Raw genomic sequence first — 18,765 nt, forward strand, 5'->3', positions numbered from 1 at the left:
TTTTAGCCCTGTTAGTTTATGCTTTTACTAATTTAATCCATTATGTTTATGTATTTCTATTTTAGCCCTATTAATGTATGTTATGTCATTTTGTGGATATTTGACTTTAGACCCAATGTTTGTAATAGTTTCGTTTTAGTCTCTGATTTCATATGATAGGTATTTTGGTAGATGTTCGAATTTATCCCTGATATTTGTGAATATTTTATTTTAGTCATTTATGTATGATTTTATTGTACTTGTTATTCGGTTATTTGTATTATGTAAATAATGTTTTTTAGTAATGTAAATATTTTATTTTTGTATTTCCAATTACATTTATTTTCATTATATTTTTATCTATGTATGAAATATTCGATTATATTTTCAAGAACATGTATGCGTAGAATGGGCGTGGAAAGTACCACTTGGTCGAAGTGGTACGATCCGATACGGCATTTTAACGACATAGGAACTTGCAACAAGTCGAGTATATTTTACTAATTAATTTATTTTAATAATGCAATGTGTGTTTTTTAATTCAGTATTTATTTCATTTTTATTTGAATGCAAACGTTAATTTCATTTATATTCGATTTGCATATTTATCAATGAGGGAATATTCTTTTATTAACTAGAAATAGTTGAGTTAGCTTTCCTGATGGAGGATTACTAATTTCGATATTTCTTTTCGAGTTAAAGAATTTTCTGTAATTATTTTATTCAAAGCAAATTGATTAAATTTCAATAAATGGATCACATCTTAATTTTATATTCGATTTGTAATTTCTACCATTACGACAATGTGTAAGCGACACAGTACCAGTTTTTGGGCGTTGTGGGGTGTTAATCTTTCCCTACACGTAACCGATTCCCGAATCCATTTAATCGAATCTTTGGTGACGCATACCAAATTTTGTCTTATAAAAATGATTTTTAAAGATTGTTTTAAAAGACGTTTTTAGGTATTCGACCTGCCTAACCTAAAGGTCGATGGCGACTCTATTCAAATTATTCCAAATTAATTCCAAATTCCCCAATTTTTCTAAATTAAAGTCATAATCGTTTTTAAAATAATATTTAATTATTTTACAAAAAATGGTTATGACAATATTAATATTCAATCTGCTTAGAATCACTAATACCCAATTTGTAGATAATTTTTATTCTTTTCTTCTTGTAAGTAAAGGTAGGTGTAATCAGCTCATCTAGTAGAATAACATATTAAATCCCTTAAATAATGTCAAATAATTAGATCAGTACAAATGAAACAAATTAGGTTGGGGAGTCATTTTTGTCTATGAAATACCCCATTTTAGGGATGGCAAAAAAATCGATCCCGTCGGGAAAAATCAAAAATCGAATTAAATGGGTCGAGTTCGGAGATGATAAAAGGAGACGGGTTTGGTAATCTCTGCTCCGAATACCCAGCCCGATACCCGGCCCGATAATATATATATATATATATATATATATATATATATATATATATATATAATAAATTTAATTTAAATTAAAAAATATTTATATAATATTTATATTTTTAATTTAAATATATATATCCGGCTCGATACTGGTTTAAATAACTGTTTATGCTAAATGGGAATACTCGTTTCCCTACGGTTTCCTCGCTTACCCGATGTGAATCTCTTTTAAATCCCTGTAATTTTTTAAACGGGGACATGTACACATTTTTTAAACGAAAATGGGAGACCAATTCCCGACCCGAAACCGTCCCGTTGCCATCCCCACCTGATTTAGATTAATAGAAAACCGGTGATTATATAGAGAAGGTTGTTGTGGGTTGGGGGCAATTTTCAGCTCCTAAATTTATTTCGGCATAAATTCTTGGACTGCAATTTGCAACGTATTATGAAGGCCGTGTTTGCTTTTCCATGGAAAACGACTTACAAAAATGGAAAATGACGGGTTATTTCTTGAATTATTAAAACACATCCCTAATACATACAAAAATGGATTAATTAATGTCAGATTTAACGCACCAATTTAATAGCAGAGAAAAAATTAAAATTAATTTATGAAGATGACAAATTCATTAATTTTAAATCATGATCTAAAAAGATAATTAAGATTTATCTTATTAAAAATAATTAAAAGATAAATGTAGAGAAATTAGAATAAAAGGGAAAACAATGAAATAAAAGAAGATACCAGATCATGGACACTTGTATCATCCTTCAAAAACTTACCAATCATTCTCATTCCAAGCAAACTCCTACAAGCAACCCACACTTCTTTTTTCCTTTTCTCCCTATTATCTTTTATTACATACAAATTATATTTTCTGTTTTAATATTATTTCTATCATTTAAAATTTAAAATTACAACTTATATATATATATATATATATATATATATATATATATATAATATTTACACATCTATATATAAAATAATAACCTTTTTATTTGTATCTTTGTTAGGAGGGAAAGATTAATGGAAGAAAAAGTGTTGTTTTTTTAAAAAAATTGACTTCGAGCGATTGGGTCTATAAAATATGTATATGTTATTAATAGTTAAGAAATATTTTTGAAGACTTGATGATTATTTTCATCCTTGTAGTAGATTCAATTTATCATTTTCACTCTTATAATATTTTTGCATCAATTTAATCATCAAAGTTGTTTAGGAACATCATCCTAGTCCTAAAAGTCTGTTTTGAAATACATAATTGTTAGCCTTAAGCGCATGTAGATGCTAGTAATTTCACATCAGTCAATATTATTGACGCATCTTAATGATGACGTGACATTTATTTAAAATATAAATAATAAAATATTTACTAAATACAACGATTAAAAAAATCCTCAAAATTTTAATTTAATCTCTTAATCTCACTGAAATAAATAATAAAATTTAGAAAAAAAATTATTTATTATGTTTAGTAAATATTTTAATATAATGTCTTAATACACAGACGTAAAAGACTAATGATTCTGTTAGTCAAAAAAATCAGATTTTAAAGACAAATGATACTCCAAAAGAACTTTGAGAGTTAAATCGATATAAAAATATCATAAAGTCAAAAATAATAAATTAAATATACTACAATAACAAAAGTAGCTCCTCCAGTTTTAAACAAATATTATTATCATGTAATTAATCTACACTAAATTAATATATATACATGAAATTTATTCTTTATACTACTATATAAGTTTATCTTAATTTTATATTATATATATATACATGAATTTTTTTTAATATCCAGGTGTTTGTTAAAGTGTCCAACACTTGTACTGATTTAGCAGAGATTGCTGGATTCATATTTAAAGAAAGTAATGGTATATCAACAATAAGTTGATATAATGAACGAGGCATTTGATTTTTGAAGTAAAATTTAAGGGTTTAAATTTTGATGTTTGTGAATGAGGTAAATTGAATTGAAAATATTATTTTTAATTCTGTAATATTTAATTTAGATTAATTGATTAATAAATATAATATTAGTGATTAATTAAAAAAATAAGGAAATATTAATGAAACTGGTACTTGAACTTGTAAGAGAAGGCATTCTGTAGGTGGGCCTCCCTTACATTGTCATCTCTTACAAGGATAAGCTCATCACTGTTGTATTTAAAGGCTTAATCTTTCACTCCATTACTAAAAATTCCACATGTAAAAGACCCATTTTTTTGGATCCAATAATTCAATCCTAAAAATGCTTCACCAGGAAATGGATATCGATGACTGGGTTTTCTTGCCCGACGATAGATTCTTGAAAATCAATCAAGATTCCGAGAAGAAGCAAGTCCATGGAGGGAACCGAGTGTCCGATCTCGTTCTACTCACCGATTATTTCGACAAAAGCCATCCTCCACCGAAACAAGTTGTCCCGCTGCCATTTCAACTGGAACCCAGAATCCTTAATGATCCGAAAAGGGTACCCATCGATTTCAGTTCCACGCCGTCGATGATCCTGGAGAAGATCAAAGAAGCCGGAATCGAATCGGTTGAAGGCGATCGGGAAGTGAAGACACAAGTTTCTTTCAGGAAACCGAGTTACAACAATGAATCCGTCGACATGACCAACAAAATGGACTCAACCAGGTCCACTACTAAAGGATCCATCCCTCAACTCGACGCAGCAGGTACGTTTGATTTCGATGACGACGACGACGGTGAGTTTTTGCAGAACACGCGGTCTCCAAAATTCAAGGACTCGATCGAAAACAACGAAGCCGACTGGGAAGAAAACTCCGGTGGGATCTGGAAATGGAGCTTGACCGGCATCGGAGCTATTTGTTCATTCGGTGTTGCTGCTGCTACCTTTTGTATCATCATATTCGGAGCTCAACAGAGGCTGAAACAACACCAACTGAACCAGAAACTGCTGTTTCAGCATTACACCGATGAAAAGGTAATCAAATTTCACAGGGAATATCTGTAAATTACAGCAAAATTTGGCCCCATTGTTTAGTAACTTTTGTGATTGCAGAGGATGAAACAGGTGGTTCATCAATCAACAAAACTCAATGAAGCAATCTCTGCAGTTAGAGGAGTTCCAATCACCAGGGCTCACATAACGTTTGGTGGTTACTATGATGGAATTTAAAAGCCAAGTCTCCTGGGGCTTCATCAGTGTCTGGTTTTGTACATAAAACAAGGGTATATTATTTGGATTATGAATCCTGAAAGCTCTATATTTTGTTGTGTTTAGTTTAGCCACTTGATTGCATCTTCATCTGATCATAATGCAAGTATAGTTTTTTATACTGTGGGAGTTGATGTTAGTGAAATGTCTGCAAATTCTGCACTTACTAAACTATATATGATCTCAGTTGGAAATACTCAAGGGCAGCAAATCTAGCAAGAGTTGTTCTCTTGGAATAGTTTCTGCCATTGCTGCACCTTCTTTACTATGAAAAATAAAATTAATAAATAATGAATATTTTTTACGACATCATATCTTTAAAAAATTAAAAAAGAAAAAACATGTAATTTATAAACTAAAAATTATTTTATCCCAAATATATATATATATATATATATATAATTTGAAAATATAGAAATTGTTACAACTATTAAAATATAAAAAAATAACTTTTGGTCTTTAGATTTAATGTTTTTTATGATTCCTGATATGTATTAAAGTCATTTTAATTTGACCAAGAAAATCATTAGAGTAAAATCAAGAGTTGTTTGTGAATAGAAAAAATTAAATTGGAAAGATTATTTTTATAATAATTTTTTATAAACTTTAACTTAATATAATTGATTAATAAATTAAACATAAATCTTTAAATAAAAAAGTTAATATAGTAAATTTGCTTAGATATAGGTACTTAAATCAGATATAAGTACTTAAATAAAAAAAGGTCGTATAGTGATATAATATTTTAAGATTGTATTTTAAAAATTAAAATGATGATATGGGTAAATTTGTTAGATAGCAGTTTAAACAAAAAATTATTTGTTAAATAGTATAAATGTTATAATATCGATAAAACATTATTCAGATTATTTGATGTTTTTGAAAAGACGCATGATACCTTTAGAAAAATGTACGAAAACACAATGTTTTTTTTTTCTGGATTACATATAATCCAGTAGCATAGATTCTGGAAATCAAAAATCATATAATTCAGAAGTCATAAAATGATTTGAACATTTTTCAATAAATATTATAATAATTATCATAATTGAGAAAATACTTTTTCAGTTTCTTATACGAGCCAATCTTCTTTTCTATTATATTTTTATAATATCTTATCTGATACGATTTTATAATATTATTCTTTTGTTTATTAAATTTTAAATTTAAATCCAAAGAGTTTTAAAAAAATTTGAAAAATAAATATTGTCTTATCCCTGTCAAAATTTAAAACTCCGTGACTCATTTGAAAGATAATTTAATTAAGGCATGTATCATTTTGGGGGGCTTCCTAGCTCATATAGGTTGTGGGAAAATTTTTTTTTTTTCATATAAAACATCCATCATATTATTTCTTGAATTAAAGTTTTTTATTGGTTTAAAGACGTTGTTTACTCCTGTGATCTTCTCCATTAGTCTGAATACGTCATGTAGTCGTGGGCTCTTCTCCATTAGCCTGAAGACGTCATACAGTCTTCGAGTCTTAATATTTGACTTGAAGACCCGTGGAGCACCTAATATTTTTGGGTTGGTACTGTGCGATTCACCTTAAATAGAGAAATAGTCCCCCAAATTGGATTACATTTAGAATTCTTTTTTCCCACACCATTTACTCAGCCATTTTGCCTATTTTGGGGGTGGGATCCTACACAAAATCAAACAATAAGCAGGTCTTTGAAATTGAAGAACACTTATCCACAATTCATTGAATATTTTTTATTAGTTTCAATTTCACAACAGAAGACAGTTCCTTTTCCTATTAAAATAAGTGCCCTGGGTGAGTTTTTAATCAAAATGGATCAAACTTAGAATCCACCCAATTAGCTGTCAAATGAATTTTATGTCCATTTAAATCATATGAAGATATTTTAACACACAATGAAAATGATTGATTGAATGCACACCCAAACAGATAAGCGTTATTGAGTCATGTCACACCTCAGAACAATTTGTCCACCATTTCTGAAAGTTTTATATATAAAAAGTATACTAACTATTTAATCACTCACCTATTCTCATATTTTTATTTTAATCATTTAATTATTTTTTAAAATATATTTAAAATGATGTTTTAATTTCATTTTAATTACTTGCGGTTGAAAAACATATAAGAGTTATTGAGTCATTTATGAAAGTTTTATAAAACAAGGGTAAACTCCGTATTTAGTCACCCAACTATTTTTATACTTTTATTTTAATCGTTCAATTATTTGTTAAATCATACTTAAAACTATGTTTTAGTTTCGTTTGGGTTATCTATTGTTGGAAAATATAAATGTCGGTTTGATTTTCTTTTATTTTTTTAATGATGATATTGTATTATCTTATGGTGATACATCAATATCATTGTTAATTTTTTAACGACAGATGATCGAAATAGACTAAAACATAACTTGAGGTATGATTTGAAATGAATAATCGAGTGACCAAAATAAAACCACTATAATAATTAGATGACTAAATAGGTAATTTATTCTATAAAAAATGGGTTGATATGGGTTTACATTGAAATTGAAGGATGTGATTGGGTTTGTTGGAAGGATGTGTTGGGTACCGAGAATCATTGCAAGTTGTGGGTGAGTTGGGCTGCCGTGTGTAGGCCTTGACAGTTGAATAATGTTCCAAAATATCCAGAAGATGCAAATTTGGTTTTTGTTTTAATGAGCTCCGGTTTGTCAAATCAATTTGATGACAAACAAACATTCATCTTGGTCAAATAATGTTGTTCAGAATTTGATTACTGGTATTTTGTAATGCCGCCATTCATGGACCACTTTAACTCGTTGCTCTCCTTGCTTACGTTAAGATTTTGAGGAGAGTTACATTTTTTTTATTAATCTTGAGTAATTATAATATAATATATGTTTTAAAGATTTTCAACTATTTGATAAATTTTTTTTTTATATTTTTATAGTCTTTAGTGTTCGAATCTGGAACCTATAATCCTCACTTGTAATCTTGGAAAGACAAAAATTAATAAACATAATTAGATTCTTCATACAAAATTTGGACTTAGTCGAGTGAATATTAAGTTCAATTGACCATAAAAAGAGGATCTTTATTGTTAAACTCATATTTGATGTCTAAATCACTAGCCCACTTCAAGAGTCATTTTTATTCATCAAATAACAAAACCATATCATCTCAACTCGTAAAATTTACTCCTTAAGATTTTATCGATCTTTATTCATTTAAAATTTAAAGGAAATTTTAAAGTTGAATTTATTGAATGACCTTAGTAGTTAAAGAGTGACATTTCTTTTTGAGATTCTAGGTTGGAGCAACTACGTCTGTGTGTTGTAAATGACTAAAAAAAGACTATAAACATATATTATCTTATAAGCGTCTTAGTCTTTAAAAAAATCTTATACCATTAATGTAAAAAGTCACATTTAACATCTATTTTGGTCACTATACATTTTATATCAACTAAATTTATCATAGAAAATATTTCATGATGCTTAAGCAAAAAGGGTACGTGAGATCATCGTACTTTTTTTTAGAAAAAATCAATGTGACATTTGTATTTTTTTTTTTTGCACCCAATGGACCCTTAAACTTAGAAAACAAATTCAATATGGCCTTTTGACCAACTGTTTCCGTCTTTTATCATTATGGTGTTGACGTGACAGTTAACAATATTGATGTGACAGTCCATAGTGATTGGTGACGTGGTTGATGATGTGGCAGATAAACTAAATTGATTTATTTGGTCGAGTTCGAGGGTCAAATTGACTCTTTTTAAAAAGTTCAAGAGCTTATTCGATTTTTTTAGAAAAAATAAAATTATTTTAAATTTAAAATATAAAAATATTCAAAAAAAAAATAAATATAAAAATATTAAATTACTAAAAATTTAAAAATATATTATTATATTTTACCTCGAATTTATTTTTATTTATATAAACATGAACTCGTCTATCATGTATAAATTTTATTTTATATGTTTACATCTAATTATCTTAAACTCTAAATGTCTCTTGAATTCGATTTCACTAATTTTTTTTTATAAAATTTAAATAAATAAATATTATAAAGTGTTATAAAAAATAAAAGTTATAAAATTAAAATTTATATATAAATTATCATTAAAATATATAATTAAAAATATTAAAAACAACTATAAAATTAAGAAGAACATTTTAGCAAATATAATATAATAGAGGAAAATTAAATTCACATAAACTTGATTTAATTCGACTTTGGTAAAGTTAAAGACAAAAATAACAAGCATATTGATTATTCTCAAGCAAGCTAATTATATTCTATTAAAAAAAGTAATTTCAGTTTATTAAAAAAGGGGAATTGTTGTGGTTCGCTTGAAATTCACTGCTACTGCATATTTGAGTGGCTTAATGAAAATATGAAATCAACCGACGTGATCCCATTGCGAATTGTGGAATAATGCTTTATTTTCTTTATAAAAAAACCTTAAAAACATGATTGGAAAACTGAAAAATAGATTAGAAAAAGGAATACACGAGAACAATGTAGGAAAAAGGAACGGAAGAGAATCAATCAAGTTTTTGTTTACCAATAAATTAGTATCTTACTTACAAAACAATTGGAGGTATTCAAATTTGAAATTTAAACTTCATGACTGTGATATCACTTTCCGAACAATTTAAACTTCATGACTGTGATATCACTTTCCGAACAATTTAAACTTCATTATATAATTTTTAATAGTTGAAGGACTCAAAATAACAATACTAATAATCGAAGTACCATTTATGTATTTTGCCCTAAATTTTTTAATAGAGCCGATTAAATTCTGAAAACAAGTTTAACTTTTTAGGGTAAACTACAGGATTGGTAACTTATATTTGTACACCTTTACTCACTAAATTAAAAAAATATAAGTTCGGTCACTTAAATTATCGTTTTATTAAGATTTAGTTACTAATCGTTAGTTTGATGATGTGCCACATTAGTAAAATGATGTAATTTTTCTGCAAACCCAAAATTGTTTAAGGATAAAATACCACTTTATTCATTTTTTTAATATGTTTTCTCCCTCAACCCTATCTTTAGCTTGCGCCGCACACCTCCATTGATGTTTATCTTCTCCGTCACCGGTCACCTGACGGATATGAAGCAAGAAGCTCCGGCAAATCGATCTCAAGCGACAATCATGTTTTACGCACTTGAGTTAGAAAATGGTGTTATTTCAAACTTCGAACAACCACAATCAGGTAGTAACTGCAACTAAAAGCAGCCGAGGTTGAATGGACCGAAAGTAAAAGGGTAGCAATAACAAACATTTAAGAGAAAAGTAGGTTGCACTGAAGGGGATATAGACGCATTGTTGAAGGTCGAAATTAAAACAACACATTTTTAATTGCATAATCTACATACAAATGTCACAAGATAGTTTCAATCCAGCAATATAAGTCGTAAAACTCATAGAAAACAGGTGTGCTGTCAGCTTTTAAGCACTAAAGAAGCTTAAAATCCTTTTCAAATGACGCAACAACCTTTTTATAGGGTTTAGGGTAAAGTAAAAAAGAGAGCAAAAATCCTAAACTTTAACTACAAAATAGTCGAAACAAGCAGCACAAGATTACTATTGCAACAATGACCAATTAGAGCATGACATCTAAAACGATAAAAGCGTAGTAAATTAGGGTTGTGCTTGAGATCGGTTTGTCGGAGTTTCTTGCTCCATTTTCGTCTGACCGGCGACGGAGAAATATACAGCAATGGAGGTGTGTGTCGCAAGTGAAACATAGGATTGGGGAAGAATACATATTAAAAAAATGGATAAATTGATATTTTGTCTCTAAACTATGTTGGGTTTACAAAAAGGCCCATGATTAGTATTTTATCTAAAATTCAATGATTTAAATAAAAATTAAATATTTTTACTAACGTGACACGTCATAAAACTAATGACAGGTAACGTTTCAGTGACCAAATCTTAATAAAACGATAATATAAATGATTGAAACTTATATTTTTTTGAATTTAGTGAGCAAAAGTGTACAAATATTTAATGAAATTGATCAATCATGTAGTTTGCCATTTTTAAATATAGTTGATTGAATTCTGAAGACAGGTTTAATTTGTTTTTGTAAGTTCAGTTATTATTTAGCATATTTTAGGATAAAAAAATTAATTTTACAAGTCTTAAGATGATGATAATGTTATATATTTTTATTTATTAAGTTTTTAAAATGTTTTAAAGAAATTTTGCTATCATTTTAATAATGTTTATGAAATTATGATTTTTTTTCATAAACAAAGGAAAATGAAGACAAAGGAGATTGAGACAAGCAGTGATGGGCGGCATGAAGGCGGATTTATATGCAAATTGTTGTATTAGAATCTATAATTGTGGACATGTATGTTTAATGTACAATATTATCACAAAGTATAACATAAAATTAAGTGATCAATTATGTTACATGTGTCATATTAAAAATTCACCAGTTATTTGAGTTCTATTTAGTTAAAATTCAGTTAACACTCAAATTGAATAGATTTAACTTAAATTTGAATTCGATTCGAGTTTTTAATGAGTCAAAGTGAGCTACTTGATATTTAACTCAAAAAGTTTATGAACAACTCAAAAAAATAATATATTAAATTTTTAATTTTGAAATTAAATTTATTAATAATATTAACATTTATATATATATATATATATATATTTAAGTGTAATATAAGATTTTCATGTACTTAATGTTTATGTTTGAGTTCGAGTTCGAGCTTCAATTTTTAAAAGTTTGAGTCGAGCTTGATAATTTTAAACTTGTGAGCTTTCAAATTTAGTTGAGCTCATATTTTAATTTTTTGATTCAATTCAAGTTTATATTTAAACTTTTTTAATTCAAATCAAATTTAATAATACTTGATATCTTCTCAACTCGTTTACGTCCATGAGTAAAACCTCTTTGATTTTTTGTCTAGAAAATATATTTTGAATTAACATGAAGGCCATATGTAATATATTTAAGCCCAACTGAAGGCCTTTCTAAAAATTTAGCCGAAGGATCCATTAAAATGGAAGTAATGGCACCCACCTCGCCAACCAACCCACTCGATATACGAACACCATATCCTCTTTGTTTTTGCTTCATCTCATCTCCAAAATTTCCTCAGAAACCAGAATTCACTAACAAAAAAAAAAAAAGTTGAAAGAGATTGAAATAGAAAACACCAACAACAGAGGAAGGCCCTTCTCAAATTCAATTGAGAAAGCAGTAACAGAGAAATTGCAGTAATAATTTAGGCGAACAGTAGAGGAAGACAACCAAATTTTTGTTTTTCTCGGGGATGACAGTATTTCACTGTATGATTTCTTCTTCTTTTGCTGATTTCCCCCCTAAGCTTCTTTTTTCTTACTTGGTAATTGATTTATTATTTTCCTTGGAGTTTTAGGTTCTTTTGAGGGAAGATTGTAGTGTATTTTCTTAGATCTTAAGGTCACGCAACTGATTCCTCTTAAAAAACTGCAAATACCCAGGCTTTATTTCATCATCACTTTGATTTTCACAGCATGAATCACCCAAATTGGTCTTCCCAAAAGAAAAAAGTTGTATTATTTCCACAATTCCACTTTCTTCAACAAAATCCGATTTCGGGTCTTTTGAATTTTATTCTTTCTATTCAACGTTGAGATTTTTTGGGGTAAGACAGTTGATTTTTTTTCATTTGTTTTTAATGGCAGAGATGGAGAAAGAAGAGAGGAGCCAAAGAGCATGCAAAACAATAGAACCAGAGGTGTTCTTACAGTGGGGGAATAGAAAGAGGCTAAGATGTGTGAGAGTTAAAGACCACCCTCAGAAGATCTCTCTTAAATCCAATACTATAATTCGTAGAAGAATCACTTCTCGTCTCTTAGATAAAGAATCCTCCCCATTTTCTCAATACACTCATCGTCTCACTAGGTATGAAGATCAATGCTTTTTTTTTAGAATAAAAAACATGAATTTTCATGGCTCGTTTTGATGGTTTGGGAAAAATAAAATGAGATTTTCTTTGTTTTCAAGCTTTTTTCTTTCTTGGAATTTTTTGATTTAACCCTTTTCTCTGATTTCTGAGAAGCTGTTGGATATGGGGTTTTCCCAATAAACCATCTGCCAGTGCCCAAGGATTTTCCGAGAAAATGACTAAATGAGGTTATGCACCTGGTTATCCCCTGTTTGGCTGCTGAGATTCGTTTGGTCTATTTAATTTTAGTTCTGTGACTGCCAAACATGGTGTTGAGAAATTTCCCATGTAAAACCATTGTAATGAAAATAAGCAAACTGGTAAAAATGTGAAACTGAAGTCCTCTTTTCTTGTACTTGTGGTTTGTAGGAATTCAGAATCAGCTATACTCCGATCAAGTGATCATCGGAAAGTGTTGTCGTCAGCCGAGAAGGAAGACAGGTACTACGCAACAAAGGGATCATCAGCAGTGGGATTGGTGGATGAGAATGGGAAGATTACAGTGGATAGCATCAATAATGGAGAAGATAAAAAAGGAAGGATAGTGTGGCCAAAGCTGTATATCACTTTGTCAAGCAAAGAAAAAGAGGAGGATTTCATGGCAATGAAAGGGTGTAAACCCCCTCAAAGGCCTAAAAAGAGAGCCAAAATCATCCAAAGGAGCTTACTTGTAAGTATAATCCAATTGCTTGGTAATCTGAAATACCTATCTATCAGTGTTTTTGACAATGTTTTTGTGGTGAGTTTTGGCAGCTGGTGAGCACTGGGGCATGGTTGACTGATATGTGCCAAGAAAGATATGAAGTTAGGGAAAAGAAGAGTTCTAAGAAGGTAAACATATGGTTTTGCTTTCTTTCTTTTAATTGACCACAATATAACTATCCTAGAGTTCTCGGGTTTGAGCATTTGTGTATCATTGTCAATGGCTAAGAAAGATTATTGGATCATTTGTAATCATTCAAGACTATTAAAAAAAGTTATTTTTATAGTTTTTCGATATGTTGTGCAGGATGCACATGTAGTTATCTTCACACTTTTTAATGCAGAGGCCAAGGGGATTGAAGGCCATGCGGAGTGTGGAAAGTGATTCAGATTGAAGACTATATGCCATACATCCATGGCTGCAGCAGCAGGAGCCTATTCAACTCTGATTTTTTTGAAGTATTTTTGCAGTTACTGTTAATGGTGTCGTTAAGAAATTTGAGAGAGAAAATATAGAAAAGTTTAAACAGTCTCTTGCTTGCTGGTGTATAGAAGTTGAAATCTACATTTTTATGAATGAAAACAATTGTACTTCTTCACCACTCCATTTTTTTACTGCATTTTGGTACCTTTAATTTGGCTTAAATGTTTAATTTGATTTATGAATTTTTTTACTTTAATTTTTTTTCCAACTAAGTACTTAAAATTGATTTTTTTAGTTCAAATTAATATTTGAATTTGGTTTGTTGGTTTAATTTGATATTTATGAATTTTTACATTTGAAAGTTACAGTTATTTGTCTAACTTAAATAGATCTAAATTTAAAATAATTCTATTCGAATAAAAAATTAAAGTATGAATTTAAGAAAATAAGTCAAGTTTAGATATTTAATTAAAAAATTATATTAAATTAAATTATGAAGTCAAATTTAAATATTAACATAAATTTAAAAATAAATTTACATGATTGAATTCTTAAAAATATCGAACAAGTATATATGCATATAAAAAATACACCCAATAAAAATACTTCTTGTGACATTCATTTTTAAAATACATATGCATATAAAAAATTATATATATATATATATATAATTTTGAAAAATCTGTTTTAAAATGTCACACCCCTAAAGTCGGGATTAAGTTGCAAAGCTCAAAGTTTTTATGCCTTTTCACGAGTTCTCAATAGTGTAGCGATAATGGTTTAATTACCCATTAGTCTAGGTTAAAACCCAAACTTCCCCTCTTTTCATTCTTTTTTTCTCATGGTTTGTGCAAACTTTTCCCTATCAACCGTTTCTAACTCTCTTTCAAACTCCTCATGTCACAACCCCAATTTAAAATAAAAATATAAATAAAATATAAATAATTAATTTAGTTAATTTATGGATTAAATTGTAAGTTTCAAAAGTTGTAGCTCGATTTTGAATCTGTAGTGAGTTTAGGAACTTAATTTCTCCTTTTTTTTGGTAGAGAAAAAAATAAAATAAGAATTAGATGGCTAAAGGGTTTTGAACCCCTATACCCACATATGGTCGAATATGCCTTAGTCGTTTAGGTTAGGACACTGCTGTGAGTTATTATTAATTTTTTTAAGGCTTAAGGCTCGTGTTATAACACCTAAATCCCCAAATTTCCCAACCTTAATCCCTAGTTGTCGCCTTCTCTCTTCGTCGAACCCATCACCATCCTACCACTATTAAGCGCACCACCACCACCATTCGACTTATCGTCGACCGGCGACCACAACCCGAGCATTATCGCACCGAGTAACGTCGTCGTTCGACGCAAATCGACGCTCGAACATATGACAAAAACCCCAAATCACACCTCTATTTTCAACGATTACTACCGATCTAGACACCCGCTTGCCTCACCGCCGCCACCACTGAACTCCCCACCTCCTTACGCTCAAAACCCAACCGATGGGTCATGTCGACATCGTTTGTTCGCTATCGGGGTAAAAATTTTAACCTTTTTGCTTTTCATTCAGGTGATTTTAGCTTATTTTGAGCGTTGTTATGGCTTAGTAATGGTGTTTGGATGGTCCCAGAGTGTTCGGTCGACCAATTGGACCTTCGTCGTCACTACTCGTTGATAATGCGCGTGGGGCTCCTCTGTCAGTCCAGGGGTCTTTTGGAACCGGTCCAGTCAGACCAAACTGGGTCGAGTTGAGCCAACTCGCTGAGTTAACTCGAATAGAGTCAACTCGTTGACTTTGATTGACTGTTGACTTGACCGTTGACTTTGATCGAAGTGGACTTTGACTTTGACCATCGTTGACTTTGACATTGACAAAAAAGTCAAATTTTCCAAAATTGCCAAATTTTCCAAAAATGAATATTTTATGTTTTTCGATATCCTGAGTCTGAATGTTAAATCCGTTTTGTCAAATTTGAACTCGAAAGCCTCTAAATTGACCGTCAAACCTGAGCATGCATATGTACTTGATTATTTTATTTAAGAATAATTAAAGTAAGGTTAATGACTGAACTAATATATTGTTATTTGAAGGTACATGAGACTCTCCTGACAGTTCGATAGCTCGACCCAACTCCTCTTGATCCGTTCGACTTCGTGAGCCAGTGATTACTCGTATGATCTATAAACCCTAAGAAAAATTCAAATTAAAATATTATTCTGATATTAACTTAGTTTACTATGAATTAGGTTTGAGCACTGCTGCAGAGCGTGGCGAGGTAGGTGTTCAGTAGATTACTGACTGATTCTTTTTGCTAGATGTGTTCCTAATGTGTTATATGGTTGTTTTTATATTATTGTTCTACTTGTTGTAAATTTTGAATGAATTATCTGATTTTAAATCTTGATTTATGGATTCCTGTTTTACGATTATAAATATGTTTGTCTGATATCTTCTCTCTGGTAACTTGTTTTACTAGGAAATGATTATTTTTTGAATTTTAAATTTAGTGTCTTTATTGATACCTTATACATTACTTTATTGGAATACTTCTGGGATGTTACCTGGAGTCTTTAAGGTGCAGCTCTGATCAAGCTGGTAAATCCTTATGGACCTAACGTGACCCTAGGGTGGGCACCTAGGCCCACTAGGACTAGAGTAAAACCTTATGGACTCTAAGGTAGTCCCTTAGGGTGGCTCCTCTGCTTTGTGCACTGGGCAAGACCTTATGGCTTGGGGGTACTACCCCAGGTGGGATCCTATGTTTCGGTTAGGGTACTACCCAAGGTGTTCCCTTAGGTTGGCTCTTATATCCAATAGGTATATGGTAAGTCATTATGGATGCAATTCTAGGAAACTGTATTTCGGTGTACGGTAGGAGGGTATATATGAATTTTAAACTATAAAATCTCACTGATTACTTTATATTACGTTATTAAATCATTTTTTGAATACTTAAATACAATTTTTTATTTGAACTATTGGGACATACTGAGCTCCTTAGCTAACCTTTTTATACTTTTCCCCTTTCAGATACTTTTGGATAGGCACCCCGGACCTGACACTTAAAGGATCGACACATTATTACAGTATATTTTGTTGTAATGTTTTTATTTTATGAAATGCCTTCATTTACAATGACATGTGCTTATATTTAAAATATTTATTTTTATAACTATTAATATTGCTTTTTCTACTGATGTTAGATTTATTGCGATTCAGATTATGACACATTTTATTTTACTCAGTTACTTAAGATTTTATCTTTCCTTGTTTAGATTTTATTGTTGTTACTATGTTTTAAAGATGTTATTTTGTAATATGGATTTAAATTATCGATGAATATTTTTGAAAATTTTATTGTAATTCGCTAGATCGGGTCATAATGCATAGACTGTGTCTAGGGGGTTACATTTAGTTGGTATCAGAGTTTTTGGTTTTTAAACCCCAGATTGTGAATTAGTTATACGTAAATAAAAACATTATTATGAAAACGCTTTACAATTTTCTGTAAGGCAATGTCACCTATTTTTACAAGTTTAATTGTGTTCGGTACTCCAGTATCAAATATAACCCCAAGTTTGACTCTTGCGTAGTGAGCCTGGGATCCTCCCTATGAGCATTAAACAAGGTCGTCGGCTTGGCCGCGGGCGAGGTTGAACTGCTAGGTTTATTGACTTTATAAATGATTCTAATGTAGATTCACCCCTACTCCTGGAATTGATATGACAACACCTATCAGGGGAGCGCCATTGTCTGGTTCTGATCCTAGGAGTGTGGTACTAGATGAGAATCTCGGTAGATAGTTTCTTCATTTGATTTAGGGTGCGGTTAGAGTAGCCAGTGCTTCACCTAAAGTTTCGATTACTCAGACCCTGATCGTCCATGGGGTCATGACTTGTGGAGGTCCAACTGGAGGAGTTCCTACAGAAGTTAAGGACTAGCTCTACGATACAGAGAGATGTATGGATCTGTTGGGATTGGATTCATCGAAGAGGTATTTAGGAGCTGTCTCGATGCTTGACAAGAACACCCATACTTGGTGCGAGTAAGTAGTGAGTAGTGTCCCCGTCAACTGTCTGACGTGGGACTTCTTCAAGGAGCACTTCAAGAATCATTTCCTTAGAGAGCGCTATTTGGCTGAGTGACGATAGCAATTTCAGGATTTGGTTCAATGATATATGACAATTTTCGAGTATAAGATAGAATTACTGAAGCTGATGAATTATGACTCTAGTGTGGTACCTACTGAGAGGGGTAGGTGTCGCAAGTTTTCTTAGGGACTCAGGCATGAACTTCGTAGACAGGTGATGACCCATCAGGATGAGGTATTTGATGTTTTGGTGGGCAGAGAAAAAGATGCTGAGAAGATTGAGGCCACAACTCCTGTTAGTAACTAAGTAGATCGAGAGCGATCTAGGAGGTCCTTTGGTCCGACTAAGTCTTCTGTACGCCTTAGGAAGAGGACTCATATCGCTATTTCTCATAGGAGCCATTATAGTTCTAGGCATACAACACCTCCGTCATAGCTCTTACTCGAGGTGATTAATCGTGTTTTTTCATTTTCCTGTTTATGACTTTTGTGGAAACTATCATACAGGAGAGTGTCAAAAAAAGGCAGGCACTTGTTTTTTATGTAGGTATATTGGTTACTTTTTGAAGAATTATCCATATCCGGTGTTTACAGAGTAAACATCCACTCCAGCACCTGCAAGTTCTTAGGCATATGTTCAGACCCTAACTAGAGGTCGTAGTTAAGGGAAAACTTCTGGATTTGTTTTCAGAACTGACAGTAGAGCATGTTCTGAACAAAACAGAAGACTATCAATATATGAGACTAGAGAACCAACTCTTGTGTATGCCACCAGACTCTAGATGATATAGACAAGAAAGAGGTTATCATAGGTACATTTACTATTTATTATGTTCCATACTTTGCATTATTAGACAATGACTCCACCCACTCTTATGTTTCGAGTTCGATATCCCAAGATCTTTAAATTTCAATAGAGGACACCGAGAGTTAAGTTACTGTTATGACTCCAGTAGGATAGTCAGTGGTTGTGAATAAGGTATTCAGACGTTTTCCTCTGGAGGTTCAAGGTGAAATTTT

General features: G+C 31.0%; 2 protein-coding genes across 5 annotated transcripts; both read left to right on the plus strand.

The window, feature by feature from the left end:
- The first annotated feature begins 3,596 nt into the window (after positions 1-3,596).
- Positions 3,597-4,780, plus strand: LOC120185340. Its single transcript, XM_039189586.1, has 2 exons — positions 3,597-4,360; positions 4,439-4,780. Exons 1-2 carry the CDS (start codon positions 3,662-3,664, stop codon positions 4,553-4,555), a joined length of 816 nt encoding a protein of 271 aa, XP_039045517.1. The 5' UTR covers positions 3,597-3,661; the 3' UTR covers positions 4,556-4,780.
- Positions 4,781-11,640: 6,860 nt separating this feature from the next.
- On the plus strand, positions 11,641-13,851 carry LOC120185270. Of its 4 annotated transcripts, XM_039189537.1 has the most exons (6): positions 11,641-11,888; positions 11,978-12,021; positions 12,267-12,486; positions 12,899-13,199; positions 13,283-13,360; positions 13,539-13,851. In XM_039189537.1, exons 3-6 carry the CDS (start codon positions 12,269-12,271, stop codon positions 13,614-13,616), a joined length of 675 nt encoding a protein of 224 aa, XP_039045468.1. In that variant the 5' UTR covers positions 11,641-11,888; positions 11,978-12,021; positions 12,267-12,268; the 3' UTR covers positions 13,617-13,851. The 4 variants fall into 4 exon arrangements, with proteins under 4 accessions (XP_039045468.1, XP_039045467.1, XP_039045469.1 ...); XM_039189536.1 differs by lacking the exon at positions 11,978-12,021; XM_039189539.1 differs by lacking the exons at positions 11,641-11,888; positions 11,978-12,021 and adding an exon at positions 12,644-12,717 and having other exon boundaries at positions 12,376-12,486.
- The last annotated feature ends 4,914 nt before the right edge of the window (positions 13,852-18,765 follow it).

The sequence above is a fragment of the Hibiscus syriacus genome, unplaced genomic scaffold, assembly GCF_006381635.1.
Source record: "Hibiscus syriacus cultivar Baekdansim isolate YM2019G1 unplaced genomic scaffold, ASM638163v2 tig00113096_pilon, whole genome shotgun sequence".
Taxonomy (NCBI): domain Eukaryota; kingdom Viridiplantae; phylum Streptophyta; class Magnoliopsida; order Malvales; family Malvaceae; genus Hibiscus; species Hibiscus syriacus.

Bases quoted from the DNA above. Each gene is read 5' to 3' on its own strand.
- LOC120185270 (XM_039189537.1), top strand. From the start codon at position 12,269: ATGGAGAAAGAAGAGAGGAGCCAAAGAGCATGCAAAACAATAGAACCA. The intron at 12,487-12,898 runs GTATGAAGATCA...TGTGGTTTGTAG, and splicing joins TACACTCATCGTCTCACTAG to GAATTCAGAATCAGCTATAC. The intron at 13,361-13,538 runs GTAAACATATGG...TATGTTGTGCAG, and splicing joins AAAAGAAGAGTTCTAAGAAG to GATGCACATGTAGTTATCTT.
- LOC120185340 (XM_039189586.1), top strand. From the start codon at position 3,662: ATGCTTCACCAGGAAATGGATATCGATGACTGGGTTTTCTTGCCCGAC. The intron at 4,361-4,438 runs GTAATCAAATTT...TTGTGATTGCAG, and splicing joins AGCATTACACCGATGAAAAG to AGGATGAAACAGGTGGTTCA.